At 43.2% G+C, this 27,238-nt stretch overlaps 1 protein-coding gene and 1 pseudogene across 7 annotated transcripts in view; both read right to left on the minus strand.

The window, feature by feature from the left end:
- LOC136149795 (large ribosomal subunit protein eL19-like) overlaps positions 1–27,238 on the minus strand; it is a 239,275-nt pseudogene that overhangs the window by 1,107 nt on the left and 210,930 nt on the right.
- The window catches only part of CDK12 (cyclin dependent kinase 12), a 51,746-nt gene continuing 35,884 nt past the window's right edge, over positions 11,377–27,238 (minus strand). For 2 of the 7 annotated variants that reach the window (XM_065908657.1, XM_065908656.1), the window contains exon 14: positions 21,381–25,265. In XM_065908657.1, coding sequence (XP_065764729.1) covers positions 24,553–25,265 — 713 coding nt within the window. In that variant the 3' untranslated portion in view covers positions 21,381–24,552. Of the gene's footprint in view, positions 11,522–12,114; positions 13,341–19,981; positions 20,028–21,380; positions 25,266–27,238 lie in introns of those variants that run through there. The other 5 variants (XR_010659611.1, XM_065908660.1, XM_065908659.1 and 2 more) reach the window with 5 other exon arrangements.

The following is a 27,238-nucleotide window of genomic DNA, read 5'->3' on the forward strand; positions in this document are numbered from 1 at the left end:
CCATGGGATTTTCCAGACAAGAATACTGGGTTGGGTTGCCATTTCCTGCTTTAGGGGATCTTCCCAACCCAGGGACTGAACCTGCATCTCTTACATTTCCTGCATTGGCAGGCAGATTCTTTACCTTCATGACACAGCTCTTGTAACCTATGAAACAAAGTTAGTAGTGAGGACCTGAACTGACCCCGGCTACTCCAGGGCTCTTCCTGCCCCTGGCATCTCTCTTTTGGTTCTGCCCACATCCTTTTGACCTTAGTCAAGGTCTGAGAAAGCCGGCTGTAGTAGAGCCCGCTTGTCTTGAGTTCCAAGTTCTTCTTTGCAATTTAACAGCATGTGATCGGGGGAAGATAATTTATGAGCCTCAATTTTCCCTGTCTATGAGATGGAAGTAATAATAGGTGCCATGACTGAAGGGTTAAGAAAGTTAATAATAATAGTGAATATAAAACAACACTCAGGACACCAAGAATAGGCTTTTTCATTAGTTGCTAAGTGAGCACAAAGTCAGAGCACAAAGTGTTCCTTTTTTCAAAAAACTTTTAGTTTTATTGGAGTATAGCTGATTTACAATGTTGTATTCAGTATTCTTTAATAGATTAATGGTTAAACATGGTACATCTGTGGTACATCCATATCTTGAAATAAATAAAATAAACTACTGATACATTAAAAAACTCAGATGGATCTCTAGAGGATTATGCTGAGTGAAAAAAAATCCAATCCCCAAAAGTTACACAATGTATGATTCCATTTTCAAATGACAAAATTTTAGAAGTGGAGGATATATTAGTGGTTGTCAAGGGTTAAGAAGGGGGTGACGTAGAGGCGTGATCATTCAAAGGGTAACATGAAGAATCCTTGTGGTGCTGGAACTGTGGTAGCAGATTTAAGAATTTACAGAGGTAATAAAATTGCATAGAACTTAATATATACACATATACAGGTAAAACTGGGGAAATATGACTAAGACTGGTGGTTTGAAATAATGGCAATGTTCTGGTTGTGATGTTATGCTACAGTTTTACAAGATGTTACTACTGGGTGAAAGTAGGCAAAATGTATAAGGGAACTCTCTGTATTATTTTTACAACTGCAATTACCTCAATTTTTAAAAAGGATATGATAGATTATTAATGTTTCTGCTGGGTATAGGAGAGAGAAGGGGCTGCCCTTGTGTTTCCACTGCAGAATTCCAAAGAGGAAGATTAAAAAATATTATTCTCATTGCATCAATAAGATGATTATAACTATGGGGACTGGGGTATTTGTATCTGTTGTACCGGTAATTTCACTCCCTTGAATTTACTTTAAAAATTGCATGAAGTTTTTCACAAGAAAAAAAGAATTCTGTAACTATTATGGTGATGGATGTTAACTAGACTCACTGTGATGATAATTTTGCAATATATACAAATACTGAACCATTATGTTGTAACCTGAAACTAATAAAATGTATATCAATTCTACTTCAATAAAAAATGAAAAAAAAACACAAAGTTTTATGTGGTAGGATGTTCATCATGGTATTATCTGTAACAGTAAACATATCTAAATGATTAAAATAGTGGATGAGCTTTATAAATCATGACATACCGAGGTGATGAAATAGTCTACAGACTTTAAACATCCTTAAAAATATAATATACAAAGAACAATGCCAGGTAGTTCTTCATTTTACTGAGATGTTCTGGGTATTTAACAGAGCTAATACAGGTAAATGCACTTACAAACTGTAAAGTGCTTGGCAAGCGCTCTGTGTTGCTATCTTTTTATTTTGGCTGTGCTGCACAGCACGTAGGATCTTAGTTCCCTGACCAGGGATGGAACACACACGCCCCCTGCAGTGGAAGCACGGAGTCCTAACCACTGGACTACCAGCCACCAGGGCTTTCCATTCCTCCGTGTTACCTTCCTGGCTGTCTGTCCCAGCTCCATTCTAGATGAAGCTATAGTTCCAGGCAGGACACTACCTGCGGAGCTCCTAGCTGAAGTCATGGGGTATGCGGAAACTAACTTCTTCTGGAGTGTGACTCAAAGGATTGGGGCTACTTCCTTTCCAGGAGACTGCCGCCCTGTTTCACATCATCAGTAAAACTATGGACATTACCCCCAGCACTTGCACAAACTCACATTTGGCTATAATTCCATGGGATTCATAAGAGCCTTTGAAGAAATCAGCCCTGATGACTCTAAAAAAGTAGTAGACTCTATTGTATCAACCACTATTGACTGAGCACCTACTCAGTATCAGGCACTTTCTGAGGTACTTTACACACATTATTTCACTAAATTCTCTTCACCATCTTAAAAGGCTATCTACATTTCACAGGCAAGGAAACTAGGGCTAAAAGAGGTTACGGGATTTACCAAGGTGGCACAGCTAGTGAGCAGCAGCACCAGCATTGGAACTCAAGGCTGTCAGCCCATAAATTTACAATCTAACCACCACACATACTAGGTTTAGAACTGAGGGGGAAACTGCACTGAGGTTCATGTCTGGAGGAGCCCCAGAAAATTACCCCTGCTCTTCCAATGCCCCTTGGGTAAACACAGACTTAAAATCATCCAAGGCAAAAGAAAAGTCTCTAAAGAGAAGTAGGTCCATTCTGAAGTCTTATACCCTACGAGTAAGTTTTTCCATATGTCTAACCTCTATCCTTTCTGCTAAAATCCTATTCTTTTATTTCTCTTGTTTCCAGCAGGGATGGTGAATATATGACATGATGCCTCTCCATGAAAGGTCCTGGGACCAGATGGGATACAGGAGTTTCTCTTTCCACAGGACTGTTGACGCCTCAGTTCCCTTGGTCTCTTGGATCTTCCCCAATGGATCAAACCAAACAATGAGCAGGAGAAAATGGATTAGGAAAGTAGACCAAGGAGATCAGGCTCTCTTAGGACCTTAGTGCCGGGCTAAGGGTGAAGTTAAGGTGGGTAGTTTTCCCCGCCAGGCTCAGCAGCCAGCTTCATGTTTGACATCTACTCAGCTGCGGAGGTCTGGCCAACACCGTTCATGCCAGAGTCTCTTGTTTGTCTCAATATGACATCTCTATAGAAAGGAGGGGACCCAGGGGTTCTGCCACTCTGCATTTATTTCTCCTGTCTCAATACTACCTTGTTGTACTTGCTCAGGAGCAGCCAGTCCACTGAGGAGGGGGCGCTTAGAGATAACCAGGGAAGAGAATAATCTTGTAAGGAGAAGCCTGGGATCCTAAGACTTTTCTCTCAACATGAGAGTCAGGAAGGAAACTGGGGCCTGAGTCCAGACACAGATTGGCAAGAAGAGGTGTCTTCTGTCCCTCTGTCTCTCCTTCCCTCCTCCAAGCACTATTCTACCCTGCTGGGACCTAAGTAGGCCCACTGCTTACTTTGGCTTCCCTTGACCCACCTATCTTATGGACAGGAGAGGGTTAAAGACATGGTATGGGCAAGCCATAAATTTCCCATCGGTGTGGGGAGAGGAGGACTGTTGGCAAGGAGGGGGGTAGGCTGGGGGGGGAGGGGGAGCTGGGAAAAAGCCAGGAGGTTGTCTCTAGGTAACAATAAACACTGCAAGCAAGGAGCAGCTGTTACACTTACTCTCTCTGCATCACAATGCTGAAATAACACTAATAAACCAATGTGCCCAATGCACAGGCATATACACACTCAGGGCCAAGCTCTGCTGTACCCCTAGAGCCGCCCTGTGCTTCAGGTCAGGGCCCTTGGTGCCAGTGGACATGCTTGTCTTGGCCTCGCTATACTTATGTGGAGGATGAGGACTGGTGAGTCAGTCTCAGAGCCAGAGTGGCATTCTCAAAAGAAGGAGGGTTTCAGAGGCTGGGGATTCTGGGTTCAGAACCGGAGGGCTTTCACTGATGGGAAGAGGTCAAATGGGGTAACTCTTGGCTGGGAGTTGGGAGGAGTGGAGGAGAGTGAGAAAAAAGTGTAGGCAACAGACAACTACTTACCATGTCTTCTCAGATTGGAGGGCATGAGGTAGCCAGAAGTGGAGTCAGCTAAATGAAGGTGGAAGTTAAAGGAGGGTTGAGGAGAAGGTTTAAGAGGTGGTATTGTGGAGTGATCCTTGTATCTCCTGGAGTTGAACTCCCCACACCTGTCTGCACCCGACCAGGTGCACCGAGCCTTACGGCACCACTTTTATAGCAGAGCCAGGTGATATGTCAATTCACTTCAGGGTTGAGCTTTATTATGGGTGTTCCAGCAGGGGTGCCTGGGTTCCTGATGCTGCCAGGAAGAGCTGGGGAAGTGGAACCGGTCACATCTCCCTACACAAAGAGCAGCCAGCCTGTCCCTTTGTCCAACCAAAACTGTCTCTGGATCCCCAGGAGCATCCCAACAGAGGGGCCCCTCACTGCTGCTGGACAGCAGAGCTGCCATCAGTGAAAAGAATAGAAATAGACAAATGAAAACTTAGGTTCTCTCAGAGAACTCCTCTCCGATTCTTCTCTGAGGTTAGAAGGAGGATATTTATTAAGTGTCTAGATACACTGGTATCCAAGATCTTTATTTCCTTTTGCTGAAACAGGGAGGCCCCTGGGACTGTGATCAGGGGCATGGCTAGTTCTCCTAGTCCTCTTTCTGGCCCTGTTCTGCTGGTGTGACCTTAAACATAGTATTTTATCATCCCCCTGATTCAGAAAGTCTGGAGAAGATGCACATCGCCTACTTGGCCTGTAAGGGAAGAGAAAATCAGCACCTTTGAAGACCACAGTTTCTGTTTCCAGCAAAGAAAGTATAAGACCAAGTGGTAATCCTTCCATGTTCTAGTCTTAAAATAGTGCCCCCCTACTTTAAAAAAAATTTCTGGGTGTCAGCTGGGTGCCCAGAGCTGTGACAAGCAAGAGAGGGCAGGGAGCAGTAGCTGTGTCTGCCCAGGAGTGCTGAGCTGCCCAGCACACCACCCTGTGTGTAGCCCATGGACACGGCAGAGTAAGAATAACTAGTCTCTCCTATCCTTTCCTCACTGAGAAGACTCTCCCTGGGAATGCTCAGCGTTCCCTGCCATCTTCTCTCCTATTTCCCTCTCTTCTTTCTTAGCTGGGGTCTCTCCTTGCCCCACAATCCAGATGAGAGACCTCTATCCACAGAGCGCAGAGTGGGAGAAAAATGGGGCAAAAGGGAGCTCTAACAGGCCCTGACACCTTCTCCTCTGTTGTTATCATGAGCCACCCCCCATTGTTATGAGTCACCAGAACCTTGAGTTCAGTTGAGCTGCCAGCAGCCTTTTCCCTCCCCACAGCTGCTCCAGCCAGGCAGACAGGCACCTACAGGACCCAAGAGCCCACCATCTTCCTACTCCCAGGGCCACAGTCCCCTTCTTAATCCCTAGGAATCTGCACCACAGACACACTGAGACGCATTAGAAAGAAGTGGGAGAGACCCTGGCACGTGCTCTGTGCTGGAGCAGAGGGACGGCTGCCCGTACGGCAGAGCAGGGTCACCAGCCAGGAAGCCTGGCACAGCCTGGGCACAGAGCCGCGTCAGCACGTGAGAAGGCGCGCGAGACAGGACGGGGTACGGAGGCCCTTCAGGAGCAGGCGTCTCCTCCTGTCCCTCTCTGGTCTCTGTCTCTGCTCCTCGGCTTCTCTGCCCAGGTACTGATGGACATCATGGCACTGCCACCTCTGAAATGTCTTCCTTTGCCTCCTCCATGGCTTTAGGAGTTAGAGAATGGTCTGCTTGGTAACCTTTGAGGTGTCAAGGTGGGAGGTTCAGACATCCAGCTCTCTTACCAACCAGTGGGACACACTGAGGGAGAAGGAGGAAAGGAGCCCCATCAGAGTAAAAGTTAAACCTGGGCCAACACAGAGTCCCTCAGCAACCCCTCTTCTCTAGAGTGCAGGGGATACTGGGTGCTGCTACCTCTGCCTTCCACTTACTTCAAGTCTATCCCTCTTTCCCTGCAAAAGCTCAGGGTTACTTCTGGATTCCAGAGCAGGCTCCAGGCTCTGACTCCAAGGCTGTAAATGTCATACCCTTGGTTAAATCTTGAGAGTGTGAGGCAGGGCTGGTGGGGATTGAGGGGAGGCAAGTCTTGTTCCTGATAGAAACATCAAGACTCTATCAATAATCGAATGGTTTAAGGGCCTTTTAGCTCCTCCAGTATACCTCTAATCCTGGAGTAGGGGTATACAAGGGGTGAGAAAGAGAGCCTTCAGAAAGCCTGATGCATCTTGTCTTTCTCCACTGAATGTTCTTCCGTTGCTCTGTTTCTCTAAAGAGCCATCTAATAAATCTCCTCAACAACACTCAGTATGAATAGCCTGCTTTGAGTTAGGTAGCAACCCCCTGCCCAAAGGTGGGACTACAGGCCTCAGTTTCCAAATTCCCCCTCTCTATCTTTCCTCCTGACTTCTCCCTTTCCTTCTGGTTTCTCCCTGACCTACTCTCACAAGAAAACCTTCCTTTTCAACTCCCTAGCACAATTCCCGCCACCCCCCAACTCCCCCCACCGTTGCTCCTCTTCCTGCAGGTCCTTGGAAGCAGGGCAATGCAAGGGGGCCTTCTTATCTTGTTGGTAGTAGAAAGGGCAGAGAATCAGACAGCCAAGGAGATGGCCCTGAGGGTCTAAGAAAAGGGAAGAGTGAGCCAGGGGGCACTTAAAAGGCACATCTGGGTCTTTCCTAGGGACTTTGGGGATATTAAATGGTGGGTGTACTGAGATGAGAACATATTTCTGGGAGTAGGGTATAAGTGTTGGGGGCTTGGAGAGTGTGACAAAGTTTCTTAAACTCACACAGCTTTCCAAGCTCTCTGCCCATCCTTGTCCAGACCTCAACTTGGTCTCATGAAGCACAGAACAAACAATGTTGAATTTTTTTTTTTATGTTGACTTTTTTGAGGAAGGAAGGAGATGCCAAGAAATGCCATCTTTGGCAACTTGGTGGGCAAGTCACTTCTCCCCATAAACCTTTCTTAACTCTAGCATCTGAATAGTGAAGGAGGTGGGGGTGGGGACAGCTGGAAACGTGACCCCCTCTCCAGTGTGCATCAATACCTTATAGAATCAGACGGGGCTTCACTAAGAGCTTTGGGCCATGGTGCTGCACAAATACAGGGGCATTTCTGACTCAGCTTTCAGAGCCTTGAGTTTTAACTCTCTCTCTCTTCTTGGCCTAGACATAGGACAAGACCACACCTTGCTACATTTTGGGGCATAATTTTCTCTAGCAGTTTTTACTGCAGCAGAGAAATTTGTGATAAGATCTCAGAAAAAGCTCAATATTTAGTCGCCATTGGGGAATCTATACTTTGGTTAAGGAGCTGGGGAAGTTGATGTATTTCTTTCCCTGTGCCTTTTCGAATACAGTAAAATCTCATGGGAGTGGGTAGTTGTGGAGGATCTGTCTACATGAAAGCAAGGGAATGGAGATGCCCTCTGGAACAGATTGTGTGAGGGAAATGTCCCCCCAATGATGCACCCACCTTACTCCCTTAAGTTGCTTTCAAAACTCAGGGGTCAGAGACAGGAGACTCCAAGAAACGGAAAATAATACTCTGCCAAACTTTCCCCTTGACTTTCCTCCCGATACCCTACCTACCTACATTTTCTGGGGTTCCCAGGAATACCCCAAATCCAGGAACAAAAGAAACTCCAGGACAAGATTCAACTGATTTCCTTTCTCTGGGTCTCCGTTTTCACATCTGTAAAACGAACAGTTTGAAGAGACTAGCTCCAAGTTCTCTTCCTCACCACAGTAGGGTCTGTGATCCATACCCCAAGGCATCAGCACTCATTTGCATGTGGTCTCCATGGCACTTATTTTATGTCTAAACACACAGAAATATCTCTGAACCCTGCCCCTCTCCTCCCTCTCACCAGAGTCTCTGGTTTCTTGGTCCCTAGCTCTTCTCCTCACCCTTCAAGGACCTCAAAGCTCTGTCCTCACCTTCCTTTCACAATTTTACAGCACTCACTGGGACAAGCTCAACTGCACAAAACTCAGGAACAAGAAAACAGCCTTACCTAACATCCTGGCTGCAATTTGGGGGCTCGGAAATGAGGCAACTGGTACGGTTCCATCCTTTTTGAAGGTCCTGGCAGTTGGGGGGAAATCCCAGTGCCTCTCCTCCTCCTCCACCTCGCTATTCTCCATGCCAGAACGCAAAGTGGCCAGTGATTGATGGGCCTGGGTTCCCGGTAACCGCACCCAGTGGCCCAATCCTCCTCCCCTACCCAAGCTCTCCCCTGTCCCTATTCAGAGATCAGATTGTCTCATGTTGGTCCCTGAGGTCCCATTAATTAAAAATACATCCAATTAAATGGCAGGTGAAAACGTGCTATTGGAGCTCTCCACCCCCCTGCCCCAGCTTGGTCCCCCCCTTTTAAGGCTCAGCTGTGCTTTGAGCTGAGAAAAAAAAAGAGAGGAAGAAAGAGGGAGAGAGAAGAGGAAGACATAGAGGTGGGGTGTGGGGGAAAGCTATTTGAACCTCTGCCAGGGTAGCATGTGCCAGCCTGGGAGGGTGGCACTGTGCCCTGGTGTCTAATTTCTGGAGGTGTGAGTAGGTTCAGTCAGCTGGGTACCCACTTCCATTTCCCTTAAAGGGGCAGAGGGAAGTCAAAGGTTGTGGCTAGCTTTACTGTCCTCCTTCTGGGTTCGGTGAGTGAAAGGTAGAAGTGTAAATGGTAGAGGGCCCTTAAGATGGGGTGTGATGTTCAGGGGTTGCAAGAGTCTGAGGCTTCTATTCTTGGTATACCCCTGCTCTTCCCTAAACTGCAAAGATAACGAGAAGCATGGTGGGACCCAGGTGGCAGGGCATGGCAGTGCTCCCAAGCCAGGCTGTACCTACCCCTGCCCACAGGAAAGCTGAGAAAAAAATGGAGGGAGGAAGGAAGGAGCCATGATTTGGGTGGGAGCAGATGAGTCAAATAGGATAAAATATACAAGCATGGACATTTGCGTGGGCAGCACCTTATAAGTAAGAGGCTCTGGAGGGACCTATTTGTTCTTTCTCTGTGCAAGAAGAACCACAAGTAGTACAAAGTCACCTCAATCTGGCAGGCTGTGAGTAGAGCATCTTTTCTCCTTCACATTTATGGTGTCCCCAGCATTTTGTAAGGCATCTGCCCCGTCGCCACCCATCTAAAGCCTTCTGGCCCCAAGCAAGGCAAAGTTAATAGGCACTGAGAGCTGTTGGGTGAGGAGCTACGAAAAAAGGAGTAACTAAAAGTGGTACTCAGAATCCAGGCAGTACTGGGGGTATCTGCCAACTGAGGGCCCCCGCCTGGCCTCCTTGGCAGTCTCAGTACCTCCTCACTTCACTTTAACGCTAATTGGAGATTTTAATCTGCGCTGCTGCTCTGCTCGGGGTGCTGGGGGGAGCGCCAGCTGTGCAGCAATTCCAGCAGCGCCGACTGTTTAATCAGGCTGTCCTCCTGGGGAGGGGCCCTCGGGCACGGGGGAGGAGGGAGGAGGAGGACCTCGTCATCTCCCTTAGCCTGTTCAGCCTAGAGGGCTTCCTGGAGACTGAGGACCAAATGTGGGAGACCTTATCCCCACAAGGGCTCCGAGGCCCTTGGATCCTTAGTGGAGCCAATATACATATGGGAGCACCATGAGGCTTAAGGGCCAAAGCAGCCCCCATCCCATTCTGCTTTCTGACACCTTTTTGGCACAGAGCCCCAAGAGTGTCCTGGGTGTCCTTTAGACACTCAGGCTGTAAATATCTTTCAGATCATCTGAGCTCTGCAGGTTTGTGCTGGGAGAAGTGATGGGGGCACAGAAGGTTGAACTTTGCTACTCTCTCAGTCTTTTCAGTCCTCTCCCTTTCTCTTAAGAGAGCTAACTCTTTAAGAGCTACTTCTCTTAAAACAATTATCATAAGAGATTTTTTTTCTCTCTGAAAACCCAGATACCTCCAAACTCTGGGCTGGAAAGTGACTGTCTAGAGGCTGAGGATAGGCGGAGCCTGTTACACCCCTAAAGAAAGAAACACCTGTATGAGGTGTTTGGTGCCTAAAACTAGGAGGCTTTCCAGGTTTGACTGGGAATCCAGTGACATATCAGTCCACTAGGTAAGAGCATTCAGGGTCTCAGGCAATTTTTTAAGGAAGATCGAGTGCAAGAACAATTAGCTATTCTTCTGGCTCCTTGGGTCTCTGGACTCAGGCTCCCTGGGGATGTTTCTCACCCCTGTCTCAGGAAAAGAGTGTGGTGCCCTCCTCTCCCTTCACCCAAATGCTGTCCGCTAAGGGGCAGGAGTTTTAATTGGTCAGCAGCGCCCTCGTGTGGCAAAAACCAAGGGTGTAGCAGACCAAGTGGCCCAGCAGCTTTGAGGGATCAGACATCCAGACTGACAGAGAGGTAGGCACAGTACTCCAGGTACCCAATACTTCCAGAGACATTTCCTACTTTCTAACACCTAACTCTCCATCCATCCCATCCTAACTGCTTCACCTCCAATTCATGGTATGTGCCTACCAGGGGAGGGGGCACCTTACCCAGAGCTGGCATTTGCTTAGGCCTACTGCTTACACTAAAAAGACTTCCCTGGTGGCTCTGACGGTAAAGCGTCTGCCTACAATGAGGGAGACCAGGGTTCAATCCCTGGGTCAGGAAGATCTCCTGGAGAAGGAAATGGCAACCCACTCCAGTATTCTTGCCTGGAAAATCCTATGGATGGAGAAGCCTGGTAGGCTATAGTCCATGGGGTCACAAAGAGTCGGACATGACTGAGCAACTTCACTCACTCACTGCTTACACTTGTCTAGATTGCAGGGGTGAAGAGTCATTGCTGAGAGAGGAGATCTAAGGTCAAAAGCGTAAGCTGATATCAACTACAATGGCAGGAGAGGCTCTGGAACCCTTGCCAACTCCCTACAGGTGCCAGATGAGAGCTGCCTCCTGAGCTGGAGACCGAGTATTACCTACTGATGGGTTCTGCCCTACACTGACCCACGTGTTACTCCCTGGATGTGTCTGGGAATGAATAGGGACAGACTCTTAAGAGTCTGAAATCCTTGTCCTCAGAAATGGACACAAGATAAAACCTTTCCCTCAAAAGATTCAAGTGATTCCCCAAGGTTCCAGGTCATAGGGTAGAATGCACATCTAGGACTTCAGGTTTCCAGCCCTAAGAGAAGGGCTGCCTGTCATTAGACCCTTCCTCTCCAGTGTCAAACACTATCCATTTACTGTTCCCTTCTTCCCTTACCCACTAAATGGGAGAAATGGTTTTGAATTACAGAAAAGGGGATGGTATCTAACATTAGGAACGTTGCTCTAAAAATTAGGGCTGGAAGTCACCAAGCCAGAGAGCTGAGTAAACATGGCCTTCCCCTTGTTTGGAGATATTTAACAATAGAGAGAAATATTCTCAGAGAGAAATATGATCCTGTTTGGGGTTGGAGGGTAGGGAGAGGAGAGCACCTACCTGGCTGGAAGAAGGGTAGGGGTAGGCACTGTAGGTTGGTGACCTGCTCAGTTCTGGGCATTGAGGATGGGAATAAGCAGGCTGGCAGACCTCTTACTTCCGGTGTCCTGCACAGTGTGTGGACAGGGGGGATCTCCCTTCAAACCTGGGAAGGATGTGGAGAAACTGATGAGAAGTAATAAAAAGGGACATCAATGTCCTATCCTGACTCAGAAGAAAGAGAAAATAGCTTCTTGGGGAAAAAGGAGACAAGGCTATGTGTGAAAGACATAGTGGGTGAGTGAGGCAGGTGTTGTAGAGGGGCTGAGAGTAACCAATATTAGCATCACATTATTGAGTAATAGCTGACCAAGAGATAAGAACAGGGATGAAATGACCAGTAATGTCAGTAAAGGGGGTTACCCATTCTAGCCAGGAGGGAGGAACTGCTAATCAGAAGGTAGACACTGGACTTCCCTGGTGGTCCAGTGGTTAAGAATCTGCCTGCCAATGCAGGGCACATGAGTTCGAACCTTGGTCTGGGAGGATTCCACATACCGTGGGGCAACTAAGCCCATGCGTCACACTACTGAGCCTGCGCTCTACAGCCTGCACTCCCAACTAGAGAGGAGACCCCAACTAGAGAAATCTGATGCACAGCAACAAAGACCCAGCACAGCAATAAATAAATAAGTAAAAATTTATTTTAAAAAGAAGGTAGGACACTACAGTAGGGTCAAAAAAAAAATTAAAGGTCTCCTAAGGCAATAGAAATAAATGCAAAAATAAACAAATGGGACCCAATCAAAAGTTTTTTTGCAGGGGTCATGGGTTCGATCCCCAATCTGGGAAGATTCCACATACCATGGGGCAATTAATTAATGTGTCACAGCTACTTAAGTCTTCATGCTCTAGAACCTGTGCTCTGCAACAAGAGAAGCCACTGAAATGGGAAGTCTGTGCACTGCAACTAAGAGAAACTCCGGCTCGCCACAACTAGAGGAAGCCTGTGCGCCACAGCAAAGATCCAGTGCAGCCAAAAAAAATTAATTAATTAAAAAAAACCTACAATGAGGTACCACCTCACACTGGTCAGAATGACCATCATTAAAAAGTCTACAAATAACAAATTCTGGAGGGTGTAGAGAAAAGGGAACCCTCTCAACACTGTTGGTAGAAATGTAAATTGGTGCAGCCAAGATGGAAAATAGTTATGGAGGTTCCTTTAAGAGCTAAAACCAGAGTTACCATTTGATCCAGCAGTCCATTCTTGGGCATATATCCAGGCAACTATGATTTGAAAAGATGCATACACCCCTATAAGTTCATAGTAGCACTATTTACAATAGCCAACACACGGAAACAACCTAAATGTTCATCAACAAATGAGTGGATAAAGATGATGTGGGACATGTATACAATGGAATACTACTCACCCATAAAAAAGAATAAAATAATGCCACTTGCAGCAACATGGATGGACCTAGAGATTATCACACTAGGCGAAGTCAGTCAGAAAGAGAAAGTCAAACACTATATGAGATCACTTATATGTGGAATCTAAAGATACAGAGTACAGACTTGTCACTGCCCAAGGGGAAGGGGAAGGGAGAGAGACGGATTGAGCGTTTGGGGCTAGCAGATGCAAGCTGTTAAATACAGAAGGATTAAACAAGATCCTATTGCATAGTACAGGGAACTATATTTAATATCCTATAATGAACCATAAGGGATAAGAATTTTTTTAAAAAAGCTAAGGCAACCCCCTGGAGATCTTTGGGACTAAGAACTTCCCTGAGACTGTATGTGTGTGTGTCTAAGTGTTAATCCCTTATAAAAGCAGCCCAGTGGCCTCTGATTAGCTTAAGATCCCTACCTGGCTTGAAACTCTGTGAAAGAGTGAATTTGCCAGGGCTCCGGATGTCAGGTAACTAACGAACATTACCAAATTCCTCAGGGGCCATTCCTCCTCCTGCTGCTGTCACCTGTAAAAGAAAATGACATGTAACATTAGACGTGAGATAAGGGACCAGACACCAAAAAGGGTATATGCTCTTTCACTCAAGGAGCATGGCCCTAGTAGGTAAAGTGATGATGATGATCACCACTCTTCTACTTCACAGAGCTGAGAAGGATTCAGATGAACCTTAAGTACATGCCCAAAGACAGTTTTAAGTTTTCTAAGATTCCTAACTCCAGGCAACCAGCTCCCAGTCTAGTAAACTAAAAACTATGCTTCCTATACTTGAGAGAAATTGGGAATTCAACATAAAAGGAAGCTCTGAAACCCAGAATTATAAAGGGCAATGAAGGTTCGACGTGAATACAAAGTTAAAGCAAGAAAGTGACTCTAAAGAGGATAGCTAGTTTTAGATTAGATAATCAGATTGTTTTGAAGGCTCCCTTGTCCAAAACATCTTGAAGAAAGTCTCAGAGGACTTTCTATGAGACAGAAAGGAGGTTTGTGGGACAGCAGATTTGACACAGTTTGGGCAGGTAGGTTTGTATATTCCCTGTGTACGGATGAATCTGCATGGGGACCAACTTCACATTTCTCCTGTGCTATCAACCATGGTGTGGTGGAGAAAATGTAAAGATATGTACTGGGATCTATTTGTCATCAGCAATTGAAACTCATTTTGCAAACCTCCTGCCTCTCTGACCTATACCTATAACCTAGACCTAGATCTATCTCTAAGCTGCCTTTCTCCCAAGATTTTGCTTCCAGTTTAGGAACTAGTTAGCATTCCCCTCCTGGCTCAGTGGCTCCCAGACTCATATGCCCAGAAAATAAGCATTGGAAGGGACATCTAGGAGAGGTCCAAAGAGGGGAAGGGAGTCTCAGCACCAGAGTGAGATGACTTTAGAAACTGCCATGACTGTCAGGCCACTGAGCACACTATTCAGGACTCAGGTCACTGTGGAGCACACCACCTTCCTTCCGCTCCACCAAAGAAGAAAACCAACAATCTGAAACTAAAAAAATAAGGGAGAGGAGTAGAGCTCCCCTCACCCCCAATTTGCCTGTAATCTCAGAGAGTATCGTATTTTACTCAGAGTTCTATAATCCCTTCTCTCATTCAGCAGCTCCCCTTAGTTTCCCAGCAACTGAGATGTTTTCTTTCTCTTTTCCTTATGATTTTTTCAATACAGCTGTATTATAATGCAAAGGGGCCTGAGTTGAAATTTAGGGTAAATTCCTCACAAAATCTCCGAGGATCTTTTCCTACTATCCAACCCCTGGATGATGGCTGGCAACAAGCTTCCTGAATTTGGGGTAACTCTGAGGCATCAGGATCTTTGGTTATGACTTGCCACTTGCTTCCCAATGAGCCAGAGTTCTTGACTCTAAATAAAAATTAGTCGTACAATTTGCATGTCATTGGGTCTTTGAGGTCTATAAAGCTTCTCAGTTTTTCTACTAAGTTTTTAACCTAACTTTCCCCCTCAATCTGTCCTTCCTCTCCTGACCTGCCTCCAAAATCTCACAGCCTTACTTTCTTGAGGAAGCACAGGACTGTCAGGAACTGATGATCTTAAAATTGGAGGCTCTATACTCAATAGGTTAAGATCCTACTCTTGGCTTCTAGTCTTGGCTGGCTGCCGCTAACTAACTGTGAGACTGTGGACAAGGCATTTCCCTTCCCTAAGCCTCAATTTCTTTTTCCATAAATTGGGAAGTTGAATTAGATGGTCTCTAGTTCCCTTTCTAGCTCTGGTCATCTATGATTCTATCAGGAAGAAGACATACTGTCCTTCCATCAGGAAGTGAAATATTCCTGCCCTTTGTACTTTTCTGTGAGGGCTACAGCATAGAGAAGCTCCTCTGTAGATGCCTGCCTTCTCAAGCTGGCTTAAATTAAGGGATGAACAAGTGAGTTCCAGTAGGAGGCCAAATTCCGTTCATTACGAAAAAATGATGTTAAAAAGGTAATCTAATTCTAACCCCGAATCTTGACAAAGCAGATGAGACAAGGCGGGTATGGGCACAATAACGCATGACACCCCCACCTCCGCCCCCGCCAACACACAACTTAAGACTGTTAAGAGTCTGAGCACGCATTTGGCCTTGCCCTAGGGAACTCTGTATAACCAGTGGCTGCTTAAGCCAATACAACTGTGTGTGGATGGAAGAAAGCAAGGACATGTGTAAATACTTCCAGAGCATAGGTGTAGATGTCCAATCAATACACATACACTCATCCTGTTCTCTTACTTTAGGCCTATATGTGCTGTTTGAGAAGCTATTGGGGGAGGGGACACCGCATCCTGGTCTTCCCCCTCCCCAAAGTCAGAAAGGAAGAGACAGTGAGGCAGGAGCTACTTGGCTTCCTATAAATTGTTTTGTCCTTCCTCACAGCTGCAATCAGAAGCTAAGGGCTCCCGCAGGCCTTGTTCTGATCTGCTGCAGGCGATGGAGGGTTTTTGAAACCGAGAGGACTTGGCTGCAGCCCCGTTTCAGCTGCCATTGGGGCTGGCTAATGGGCTCATTCGGGAAGACCCCCGCCTGCTGCACTAAAGAGTCCCCCGCCGACCCCCTCCCCAGTCCCAACCCAATTAATAAATGGGGGCTCCCACTTTATGGCTCTGGGAGAAGGAACCAGAGATACAAATGACCCCCAGGGAGGGAGAAAAAAAAGGCCTTCCAAGAATCAAGCCAGAGAATTGTGCATCCACAGGCACATGCTGCCACAGGCTAGTCATATCCCATTTTCAAAGCCTTAACGGGGAAGAAACTGGCAAAAAACTGTATTTTCTTTCCCAGATCCAGAGTGGGATAGCATTCTTGAAATCTGAGGGTACACCCCAGGAATCAACTCTCTTTCACCCGGTTCTCCAATCTGAAAAAGGCAGAGTGCAGGTGATCATCTGGCCACATAGCACACACTCAACTATTTTCCAGGGGCTATCCCTCCTACTAAACTCTGCAATACTGAACATAGACATATCCCATCAATTATTTGGTTAATAAAGTAAACATTTTCTACTTCTTAAAAACAAAGCAGCTACCTCTTTCCAAAATCTCATCACCATGAACAGGATAAGTATGTCCTGAAGTTATCATCCTTAGCCTATCTTTTAATTCTCCCCTCAAATCCAAACTATCATCAAGCCTTGCTAATTTTACTGACCTCCTCCCTTTCTTCTCCATCCCCTTGTCTTATTCTAGTTGCAGCTCTTAGGGCCTTACATCTGGACAAGAATAATAATATCCTAGCAAGTTTTTTTGCTTCCATGACCTGCAAAAATCCTGAACATCATGTTCATTTCATCATACTCCATTCTGTTACTGCTTACCAAATCAAATTCAAATTCCTCATTCAGGCCACCAAGATTGTTCCTTCATTTCCTAATGTTTTTTCCTTTATTATTCTGACTACTCCATTCATAGTCCTCTGCACAAAACACAAAGAAACTTTCTGTAAGTTTTCTCTCCCCAGTCACCTTCCTCCCTTCTGTTTCATGTCCTCTATCTTCACTACCTTCAAAGAATCTTTTCTGGTTAACTCCAGGTTTTTCCGATTATTTCATTGCTTTGCTTCCCTTTGTACTAAGTTGTTTTATTTTATAACCTGCATCAATGTGTTCACTTATAAACACCAGTCTCTCCACTTCCCACTCAAGTTTAAGAGTCATCTCTCACTAGATCCAGAAGCTTCCAAAGATGGGACCCTCCCATAATCTTCCCCAGAAGTTGCCCTGTACTCAGGATGTGATCCAGCTAAAGATATTACTGCTCCCCATAGAAGCAACCCTCATGGTATAACTCTTGGAATATCATATCAAACAACTACATCAAATACAAACTTATTTTTGTACAATGTCAACTTTCAGGCTGCCACATGCCATTATCAACATTGAACTTGGTACTGAGTCTTTCCAAAATTACAAACTGTTTCATGACTTCAAAGTGTGTTGCAAAACAAAACAAAAATATTGAGGGAAAAAAAAGTACAGTAACCATGGAACTTTATCTTCTTAATGCATAGTATATATACTGTTTTCTTTGAAGCCCCCTTAGGATGAGAAGTCCCATTTTGTTCCCTAAGATTAATCCTATTCTCAGGTCATGACCTGATTTTCTAGAATGCAAATCAATCCCAGAGGCAACAGTAATGTTGTTTCCTACCAGCCATGCCTGTAGCTGGTTTCTGACCATCACATTTTTAGAAGGTCCCTTGGAATAGAGAAATTATCCCTGAGTCGCTCTCAACTACTTAGGAAGTACTTCCTGAGAGTAACCTCCCTTCCAAATACTTCCTCTGGTTTAGCCCTGTGTGATTTTGTTGTTTAGTTGCTAAGGCGTATCTGACTCTTTGCAACTCCATGGACTACAGCACACCAGGCTCCCCTGTCCTGTGTGATTGGACAGGAAAAAGTGATCTGCCACCTCCTTTTATCTCCTACATATTGCTCAGAACAATAAGGACTTGCCTTTTATTCTTTCCATTCCTTAGCCTCAAGGTGCTTTAGTCTAGATAATAAAAGCAAAGGTACTGTGACACCTAACATATAGTAGGTTCCAGACAATGTTAGTCATTTTCTCCCTTCTTACTCCCAACACTTTCTCAACCTTTCTGGGTCTTTTTCACTGCCTAACGATGGCACTAAACTAGACAAATTAATGCCCTTAATGCTCTAGCATTCTCTGACTCAAATTCATATATTCTGATTTGTTTGCTCTTCTGTGCATCATCCTCACTTGAAGGGGAGAGGAATAACATTATAGTTTCCAGTTTGACCTAAAACATATAAAACCACCTGCAGGGGAATGTTAGAACTCCAAAAATGCAAATAATTTTTAGCTTGATATATCCATATCATTTCCTCCTTAATCCTGGAATACTCTCTTGAACTACATAGACAGCAGTGCTAAGCAAAATGTCCTAGATATGAATTATTTGCTTAATATAATCTAGCTTCCTGAGTGAAACTATCTGCATAGCATCCCCCAGTTTAAGGGTTTCAGGCCGATCCTCCAACCATAACAGTAATCAAGGGGATGCTTTACTCTTTAATGGGGCCTCCTTGAAATAAACTGTGAATCTTGAATGCAATTATCCCCTCTCACTACCCCAACCACAATTTTGCCTACCACTCTCATATCTTATCTCTTCTTCAAAAGCAATTATACACTGTTTCTTTCTGCAGCCCCACTACCAGACTTCTCCAGTTCTTCCTTCTTTCCTTTATTTCCATTTCCTTCTCATATTGCTTCATTTTATATGAGAACTTTGGTCCCCTAACAGAAATTGCAAATACTAATAATTCAAGGCCAAACTTGAATTTATAAAAGGGATCAGACTCCTCAAAGTTTTCTCTAGCTCTCTGAATTCAGCCTCTTTTCTCCAGCACCAAAAGCATTCAAAATTGCATTGGCCTTGCTGGAGAGGGTTATCTGTCCACAAGCTGATCCTCACCAAGGGTGTCCCTCATCAAACACAAGAAGAGGGATCCTCTCCCTGAGACAATCCATCAGAAAGGCTCCTAGAGGACAAGACACTTGGCTTGCTCTCCACTTGGCTCTGCTACGTTGTAGCCTTTCACAGCCTTTCTCCATGCTGCCTCCCTCCCGGTGAGTTTGGACATGGATAAAATGTCCTTCACTCTTTTGGAACTATCAACATGATCTTCAAGTTACAGCCATACCAGAGCACAACATCCCCAAATCCAACTATTTTCAGGTCTGAAAGAACTTATGTCTAAATGAGTTTATTTCATGCTTATACCTTCTCATTCCAGAGAACTATGATGTGGCTGAGGGCTGCATACAGCTTCATTAACAACTACCCACTTAAAGAGTATTAAAGACTAACTGTGTATCAACCTCTTTCCTTCAGCCTTGGACTACTAATTCTTGAGACAGAGATATGAGAGCAATCCAACGGTCAAGTGTTGTGGCAATCTAGTAATTAATCATCAGGGCATCAAAGCAACCCTCATGTGCTTTCTCTCTTCTCTTCTCACCGAGCTTTACTTCCTAGAGACACCATCTGCAACTGAGCTATTAGCAAAAGCAAGTTTCAGTATATAAGGGAAGAGAATGAAGTGAAGGTTGACCAGCTAAAGAATCTCTTGTACTCCACAACATAAAGTACTGCTATAATTAAAAGCTCCTTTCATAGCTCTTAGCAATAAGAAAGTTATTTTGCTTCTTTCACCTCTCACCCCATTAAGTTTGTCTCCTGAATTGCTTCTCACTACCCTTCAAAACTACAAAGCAGCAGTAATTCTAAATTCCTTGCAGGATTAAGCAATCAATATCTCTGGCAGGACTAAAGCATGAGAATTGGGAAGTGAGTGGAGAAAAGAAAGATAGGAAATGAAGTGGATGGACAGGAGATGGAGAGCTAGCTGCACATGGTGAGAGGTGTGGTAGAGTACCACCAGTGATTCCTTTAGGTGTCATACTTCCCCCAGCTGGCTTGGAGTAAACTCTCACTTGAGTATTCCTAAGGCTATATAGGAACACTAGAAATGCCACACCCGGACAGAAAAATTAACCAAAGTGTCCAGGAATGCTCACCTTGCCTCTCAAGACAACCAGAAGACTTAGCAGTTCATTTCTCCTTTGGAATGTTTGAATATTTACTCGCTTGAGGAACTCCCCACATCCATTTCCCCTAGCCCTTCAGGATGACTAAATTGTGAACAGAGAAGTAATGCAAAACCTTAAAAAAAAAAAAAAAAAGAAAAAGTCAAGCTACGGGGCAATCTTTAATAACAACGAAAATCCCAGTTCAGCACAAAGAACTGTTAACTTACTGGAGGCAATAACTTTACCACCAGTCAAGGATGCCTATCTTGGAAAAGATAGTGCCTAAGAAATTTAGGTACTGAACAGTATGGTTCCTACTTAGAAATAGCCTTGAGTGTGATGGAGAAAAAAGTCCAGCTTAGATAGGTCCTCAGCTTTCAGGCCCAGAATCAAAGGCGGTCATTCCTATGAAGTGGAAATAATATTCTCTATTACGGTGAAGTTTACACTCCTAGTCATGAACTTGCAATATAAAAAGATTGAAAACAAATTCCTTTTCTCTGGAGACTAACAGAAACACAAGACTCCAGGAACTGGAACAATCTTGAGCTCTCCATTCTCCTTGGGTAAAGATACGACAGCCCACAGGCAAGGGAACATCATACTTAAACTGTGGGGATTCAAAAATACACTGGCAATCCTCATCATCACGTTTTTGAATTAGATTTCTTCCTAATTTCTTTGTTCTGCTGTACTCCTTAATCTTGTATGATTGCTTATTCCACACACAACTTCCTGATACCTATGTCCCCTCTTCTTGTCTCCTGATACTGTTTTTTTCCCTGTCCTCTGTCTACTTATGTCTTAACTAGCAGGACTGCAACAGACATTACAAAGTTTAGTCTTCTGTGTCTTAAACCATGGAGGAGAAGGGAAAGCAATTTTCTCCTCAGTTGGAGACAGGAAAAGTTTTGGAAATAACAGGAATTTTACCCCTATCAACAATTTTGACTTACTTCCTGGATTGGCAATGTATCAGGAAATCTCAACAGAGCTGGGAATACTAATCCATCCCAAATGCTGACCCTACTCATGGTAACACAGGAACTGGTGTGGGGATGAGGGTCTCTAATTGAAGAGACTATTTTTTGGTCTAAACAACCTCATACCAACTTCTCTTGATGACGGTTGAGCTCAAACCCACTTACCTCTCCTTTCAGAAGGAGTCAGGGTACATGAAGCTCAACTCTTTTGATGGCCTGGCACCATCATTACTTTTGTACAATGGTTTTCTACTTTAGAAAATCACATCTTATGGTTTCCCCCAATTCTTATTTTCTAGTTCCCAGTATAATGTTTTGAAGCACCTCTTCAAACCCTAAGAACTTCTTTTTCTGGTAGTCTATGAGTCTACAGAGATTCTGAGACAAAGCACCCCTAGGACAAAGTGGAGGAAAAATGCCCTTTATACATATAATTAGATCTGCTCAAAGGGTACAAATTAAGAAGTAAATGCAATGGAGCAAAAGTGGTATAGTAACAGGAAATATTTAATTTTCCAATCTCCACTTTCCATTTTTATAAACTGAAAGAAAAAATTTAATATATTACAAAATATCTGTACATAAACAAAGTAAACCCAATGGGAGGCAAAACAGAGAGAGAGAAAGGAATACAGTGTCAGTAACCTAATCAGGGAGAATGAGGTCGCAACTGACACTTTCTGATGCAGCATTCTCTCTCAAAACCTGCTGGTAACCATTTTAGTACTGTGACTATATATGCATATTACACACACACACACACACACACACACACACACACACACAAGTGGTTTGGGTGATGTCTATGGCATAAGCTAAAAAAAGTCCTACTTACAAGTTTGTGCTAACTGCCCTGCTTTTAAATGTATAGACTTGATGTTGTTTTCAAATTCTTATCGTTCCAATGGACAGTTGAAGAAGAAACTAAAGAAACTGGGTCAAACAAATTTGTCTTCAAAACCACAAAAATGATCATGGTCAAACCAGTTTTGCCTCTCACTTGTGAACAGAATCAGATTTTTCATCTGTTCAAAATAATGTGTTTAATGGACTTAATATCTCCCATGGTTCAATAATTAAAACCAAAACCACTTTTGAATATAATTAATTGGGTTTGTAATTTTCTAATACCTAAGTAGAAATTCTGCCAAACCTTTACTTCCATCACATTTATAGAAAACATAGCTGAAAAATTAACAAATACCTTTTCTTCCTCCACACAGATATTTCAGGATATTTGAGTTTCTTTGTCCCTTTGCCTTTAGAAATAGTCAAAATTGCCAAACCTTTTCTTTTTAAAGGTTAAACTCCCAAAATGGGGATGGGGGTTGAAATGGGATCATACATACACACAAACACACACCACACATACCCCACACACTCATCCCCTTCCCTAATAGAAGGGATAGGGGAATGGAGACTTAAGTATATTATTTAGAATATTTGGCATAATTAAAAATAAGGAGTGGGGAGGGAAAAACATTATTGATGATTGCTGATACCCAAAATACAATTAAAATATATAGAGATTTTATCCATATTTGATGGGAAACCAATTTTTCTCATTGGATACTTTTGAAAGGATCCAGGCTTAAGTTCTCTAGTCAAAAATGGGAGAGTTGGGCCCAATGTCTTTAATTCAAATATTCTAAAATACAAAGGCCCAGGTCTGAGGACTAAGAAGTCAGCAGACAAAAGGTTCAGATGAACTTTAATGCAATTTACCAACAATGTGTCAGTGAGTCTAGCAAATCTAACTGGACTCACTGGTATAAAAAGCCATCAATGCCAAAATGGCTAGAAGTTTCTCTTTTTAATCAATGATTGGCCCTGAGGGCAAGGCCAGACCAAAACCCAGAGGACAATAAAGAAATACACACACCAGATATCTGCCTATTTCAGTTAACAGGGGAAAATAGTCTTCATGTAAGTATCAGAAGAGGATTCTTCTTTAACTTCTTTTTTTTTTATTAACGCATCTCTCTCTCACAAGTAGTGTTTATTTTTTAATATATGAACTTGGCATTGAAACATAAAACTTTACTTGAGTTCTGTAAACTATTCTCCAAGATGCTGAAATATATTTGCCTTTTCTTTGTAAAGGGGGGCTAACTTACATTTCACAAGCATCTAGGTCTGTGCAGATAATTTCTATAAATGTGTATGTTTTAAAAACACATTATATGCCGGTACTCACACAGAACTGGAAGCCAGAATGAGAAACCTCCCAGGTTATCCCACCCTGAAAGTCTTCCCCTCTTTCATTTTCTGATAATAATAAAGCAAAATTCTTGCCACGAAGTCATAATTTAACCCCTTTCAACAAAACCAAAACCAAATCTCTCCGGAGGAAAATCTTTAAAAGAATTGGCAGGATATTCATGCTGATATGTGTGTATGTCAATACTGTTCTTTCTCATGGGATGCTCTTTTAAAATTATTTTTTTTTTAAAGGTCTCAGGTAGTGATTTATCTTCAGAAAAAATATTCACCCTAAACTAAGTTACATTTCCATGTATTTTCAGGATGTATTTTTTTTCCTCTTTGACAATATTACAATGCTCTGTTTCAAAGGGTTTTTTTGACATAAAAAAATATGTGTAAACAGTATGCTAACTGATGTTACTAACCCTCCAGGTATGGAGGTATCATCTCTAACCCTACCTCAGCAGCAATGTCCTAGGCTGTTTGCATCTACAAATCAACTTCACCATCAGAACATAGTTTAAAAAAAAAAAAAATTTAGAATTGAAGATTTACAGAGAACAATATAGGAGTTTGAATTTCCTTTCCTTTATTTCAAAAAAAGTAAAGAATTATCCCAGGTTCTTGGGCATCTCAACAATTAATTTTTTTTCCAAACAAATGCCTCAAAAAGAGACAGACAGAGAGAAAGAGAAGTCTATAAAGATGGAATAAAAAAGGTAAAGAGATGGGATAAAGTCTACTTACTTGCCCAAGAATGCCACTTTCTACAACCTGCTTCACGTGCAGGGAGAGGGGGGGGCATATCTTTTCTCAAAGTGGAGCAAACTTTAAGAATGAGCGATTTATTTGGAAAAAAGGTATGTTCAAGATGCTCAATGGGTAAAAAAAGAGTTCACTTGAAAGCAAAAATGTGAGATGGTGGAGAGGAAGGAAACATTTATTTAAACCAGCCAGTCACTCTGTTTCCCTTAAAGCAAAAGCCTAAGAGCAGCTCAAATTCTGTGAACACTATTCTCTTTAAAAAAAAAAATACCAAAAACCAAAAACAAAAGAAAACAAAAAACCTAAATTCAAAAGAAACCATTAAAAAAAAACAAACTTTAAGAACCTCTCCTGAGCCATCTCAAAATTGAAACTGTTTCTTTCTTCTGCTCAAGAAGTGCAGGAAATGAACTAATTAAACATTTACTTTTCAATTTAATGACCCTCTCCATATTCTCTACTTGTATTCACTAGGTAGAGCTGAAGTAAGTATTCTGACTACATCCCACCCAGGGGGAACTGGTGCCATCACTATCTTATAAGTTGCTTGCTAGGAGCAAGTGAGCAAGGAATACAACAGATAGCTTTGCAGTAGCCAAATGCAGATGACTACCTCGCTCTGGCAAATGATTTCATTAAAGGTTCAGAGGACTGGATGGAAGAATGGATAGGGAAGGAATCTTTCAGGACTCTGAAGTCTCTAGGTTAGTAAGGAACTCCTCTCCCTCTTCCCCCTCTTGGAGGGACTCTTGTAGGCCCCCGATACACTTTGCCATAAGCAGAAGACTGAGCTGAGGCCCCCCAGTTAAGGCTTGCTCCTGAGCTGCTGGTCCCAGTGGTTCCTGGCCCCAGCTCCCCATAGTTTTGCAATTTGGTCTCTGCATGTACCACAGAGTTGCTGCTTCCCTCAGCCTTCAGGAATGGTTGCCCGACCACTGAGTGTAATGCTAAGGGGACCCTGGCAAAACGGAGGTCCTGGTCCCCTGGGAACTGCACTGACCCTGTGCCCTGGTAACTGCTGGACTCCCCAAGGTGGCTCACAGAGCCCGAGAAGGTCCTGTTCTTCACCAGGGTCTGGGCCAAAGATTCTGTCAAGGCTGGACCAGAGTTGCGTTCATCAGTGTCAGTGGCACTGAACCCTGTTTCAGGCCCGTCAGTGTTTCCGTAAGTCCTGTTGGGATGGGGTCGGGTGGAGTAATCCATTGATCTCAAGGCCTGGTGCTCATGTGGCAGGTGGCCAGGAGGCTCTGCTTCAGGCTGGGATAAAAGTTGCAGCAAGGCGGCTGTCACGGCTGGGTTCAACTCCTGGGGGGCGCTGGAAAGATCGCCTTCAACCAGAGGGGGTGGAGGTGGCGGCGGTGGAGGTCCGGGGGGCTCAGGGGGCCTCTTCTCTGGTGGAAGAATGTGAGGAGGACATGCTGTGGAAGGGTTACTTCTTTTAAACACCATCTTAAAAATCACATGTGATTATAAACACACACACACACACACACTGCCCAATATAAACAAATATCAATACAAGTAACCAAATATATATAAAGCAAAAAACCTTGGGATCAGGAAATCGCAATTTATAAATAAAATCAAGTGATTAAAAGTAAAACAGTTGCATTCTGGATCTAACAGCTGGTGTTAAAATCATGTATTCCAAATGATTGTCCTGATTTTTGTCTGAGATCTCCATTTCCTTCCTTAAGGAACTGTTCTAATATGTAGGCTGTTGGTAGCCTCCCCGCCCCTTTTTGCTGTTGGATCAAAACATTAATGAAATAAAGTAGAAAGAAGGAAGATGAGAGGGAACAATACATATGCTGTGGTCACATATCTAGGACATAATCTTGCTGTACAACAGGAAACTTTGTATGGACTTAGCTAACACATTTTACAGAATGTTTGATGATATCAGGTTAACACGTAAAATAAAGCTAGAAGACTATACAGGTGAGATGAAATTAGTAAAAACCTTTCATTACCATCATGTATACATATACACTTGCTTCTCCCAGTTTGAGCTCCTTCTCCCCATAATCACAGTCTGAAGAAAACCACCGTACTGTCATTCAGCTTCCTATGTTACAGTAATTATAAAAAGTCACTACAGCAATGTCATGCAGAATGGGCTGTTGATAAACATTTGTTTATCTTGGAGACAGTGACAAGAGTATTTAGAAATGTATTGAACTAATACTATACTCTGTCTTTCCAAAGGTCTTACTAGAACCACTCCCTAGACATGTTGTTGCCCACAACTGGATTAATTTGCCTAACCATGGCAACCATTGTCTGATAATGAACTCCTGCTAAGGCAAGAGACTAGAAATGTAAAATGGTGTGAGTTTGAGGACGCACAAAACCAGGTAGTCAGAACCATGCCTTTAGAGAGTTGGGAGTCACCTTGCTGAAGAAAAGACTTAGTTTTGGGATATCTTTCAAATGACTGATTTTTCTGTTCCCTAATGAAGCATATTTTTAAATGTCCATATAATCAATTCTTTATTATAAGACAGTGATATAAAGTCATTACTCAGGCAACCCAAAAGGAGTTTTTATAACAATTAGGTATTTTGGTAGCATATATACCACAACTATATTTTGCAAAAACAATCAGTAAAGTAAGCATACCCTTAGTGGGCAGATGAAAGTATTCTGAAAATACTACAAAATTGTTGAGCAGTGGGAGGATAAGGTCAGGTGCTAAACATAAATACAAGTAGGGTGACCAAGAGTCCCAATTGCCTGAGACTGAAGGAGGTTCCCAGGTTTAAAACTTTCAGTTTTAAAACCAGGACAGTACAGGGACAAGTTGATCATCCTATATACAATACCCACTCAATTTTTTGTTAACAGACTGGCTGGCTGACTAGGTGGTAGAGAAAGCTAAATTAAAGGATGAAAAATTAGCTATAGAAAACTCACAACTTGAAAAGTAGACATCCAAAAAAAGGAGAACTAACTGGACTACAAATTTCTATAGATTTCAGACTTTTTCACTATCAATACTACACATCTCACTACATAAGAACATCACAGTACCAGTTATTTTTAAAAGTATTTTTGGTCTATACATGAAATGGAACACCAGTTTTTTGTTTTTGTTTTTTAATACTAAGGGCAGACAACTTTAAAAATGCCTAACTGCAAAAATGGACAAAGCTAAACTTATTTTCTTTCATCTATACTATATTTCATATTTAAACTTTGCCTTTTATACAAATAGTTTAGTTGTATTTCAATAGAACTAATTCTTGAGCTCACATTCTTTCACATTTATGAGAGAACGAAAACTATTTCAAAATAGCAAAGGCAGACTGGTTGTAAAGAACTATTAAAGGCTAATAAAACATCTTAATTAAAAATAAAGATCACATTAAAAAAAACATACTGTTATAAG

The sequence above is a fragment of the Muntiacus reevesi genome, chromosome 18 (genome assembly GCF_963930625.1).
Source record: "Muntiacus reevesi chromosome 18, mMunRee1.1, whole genome shotgun sequence".
Classification (NCBI taxonomy): Eukaryota; Metazoa; Chordata; class Mammalia; order Artiodactyla; family Cervidae; genus Muntiacus; species Muntiacus reevesi.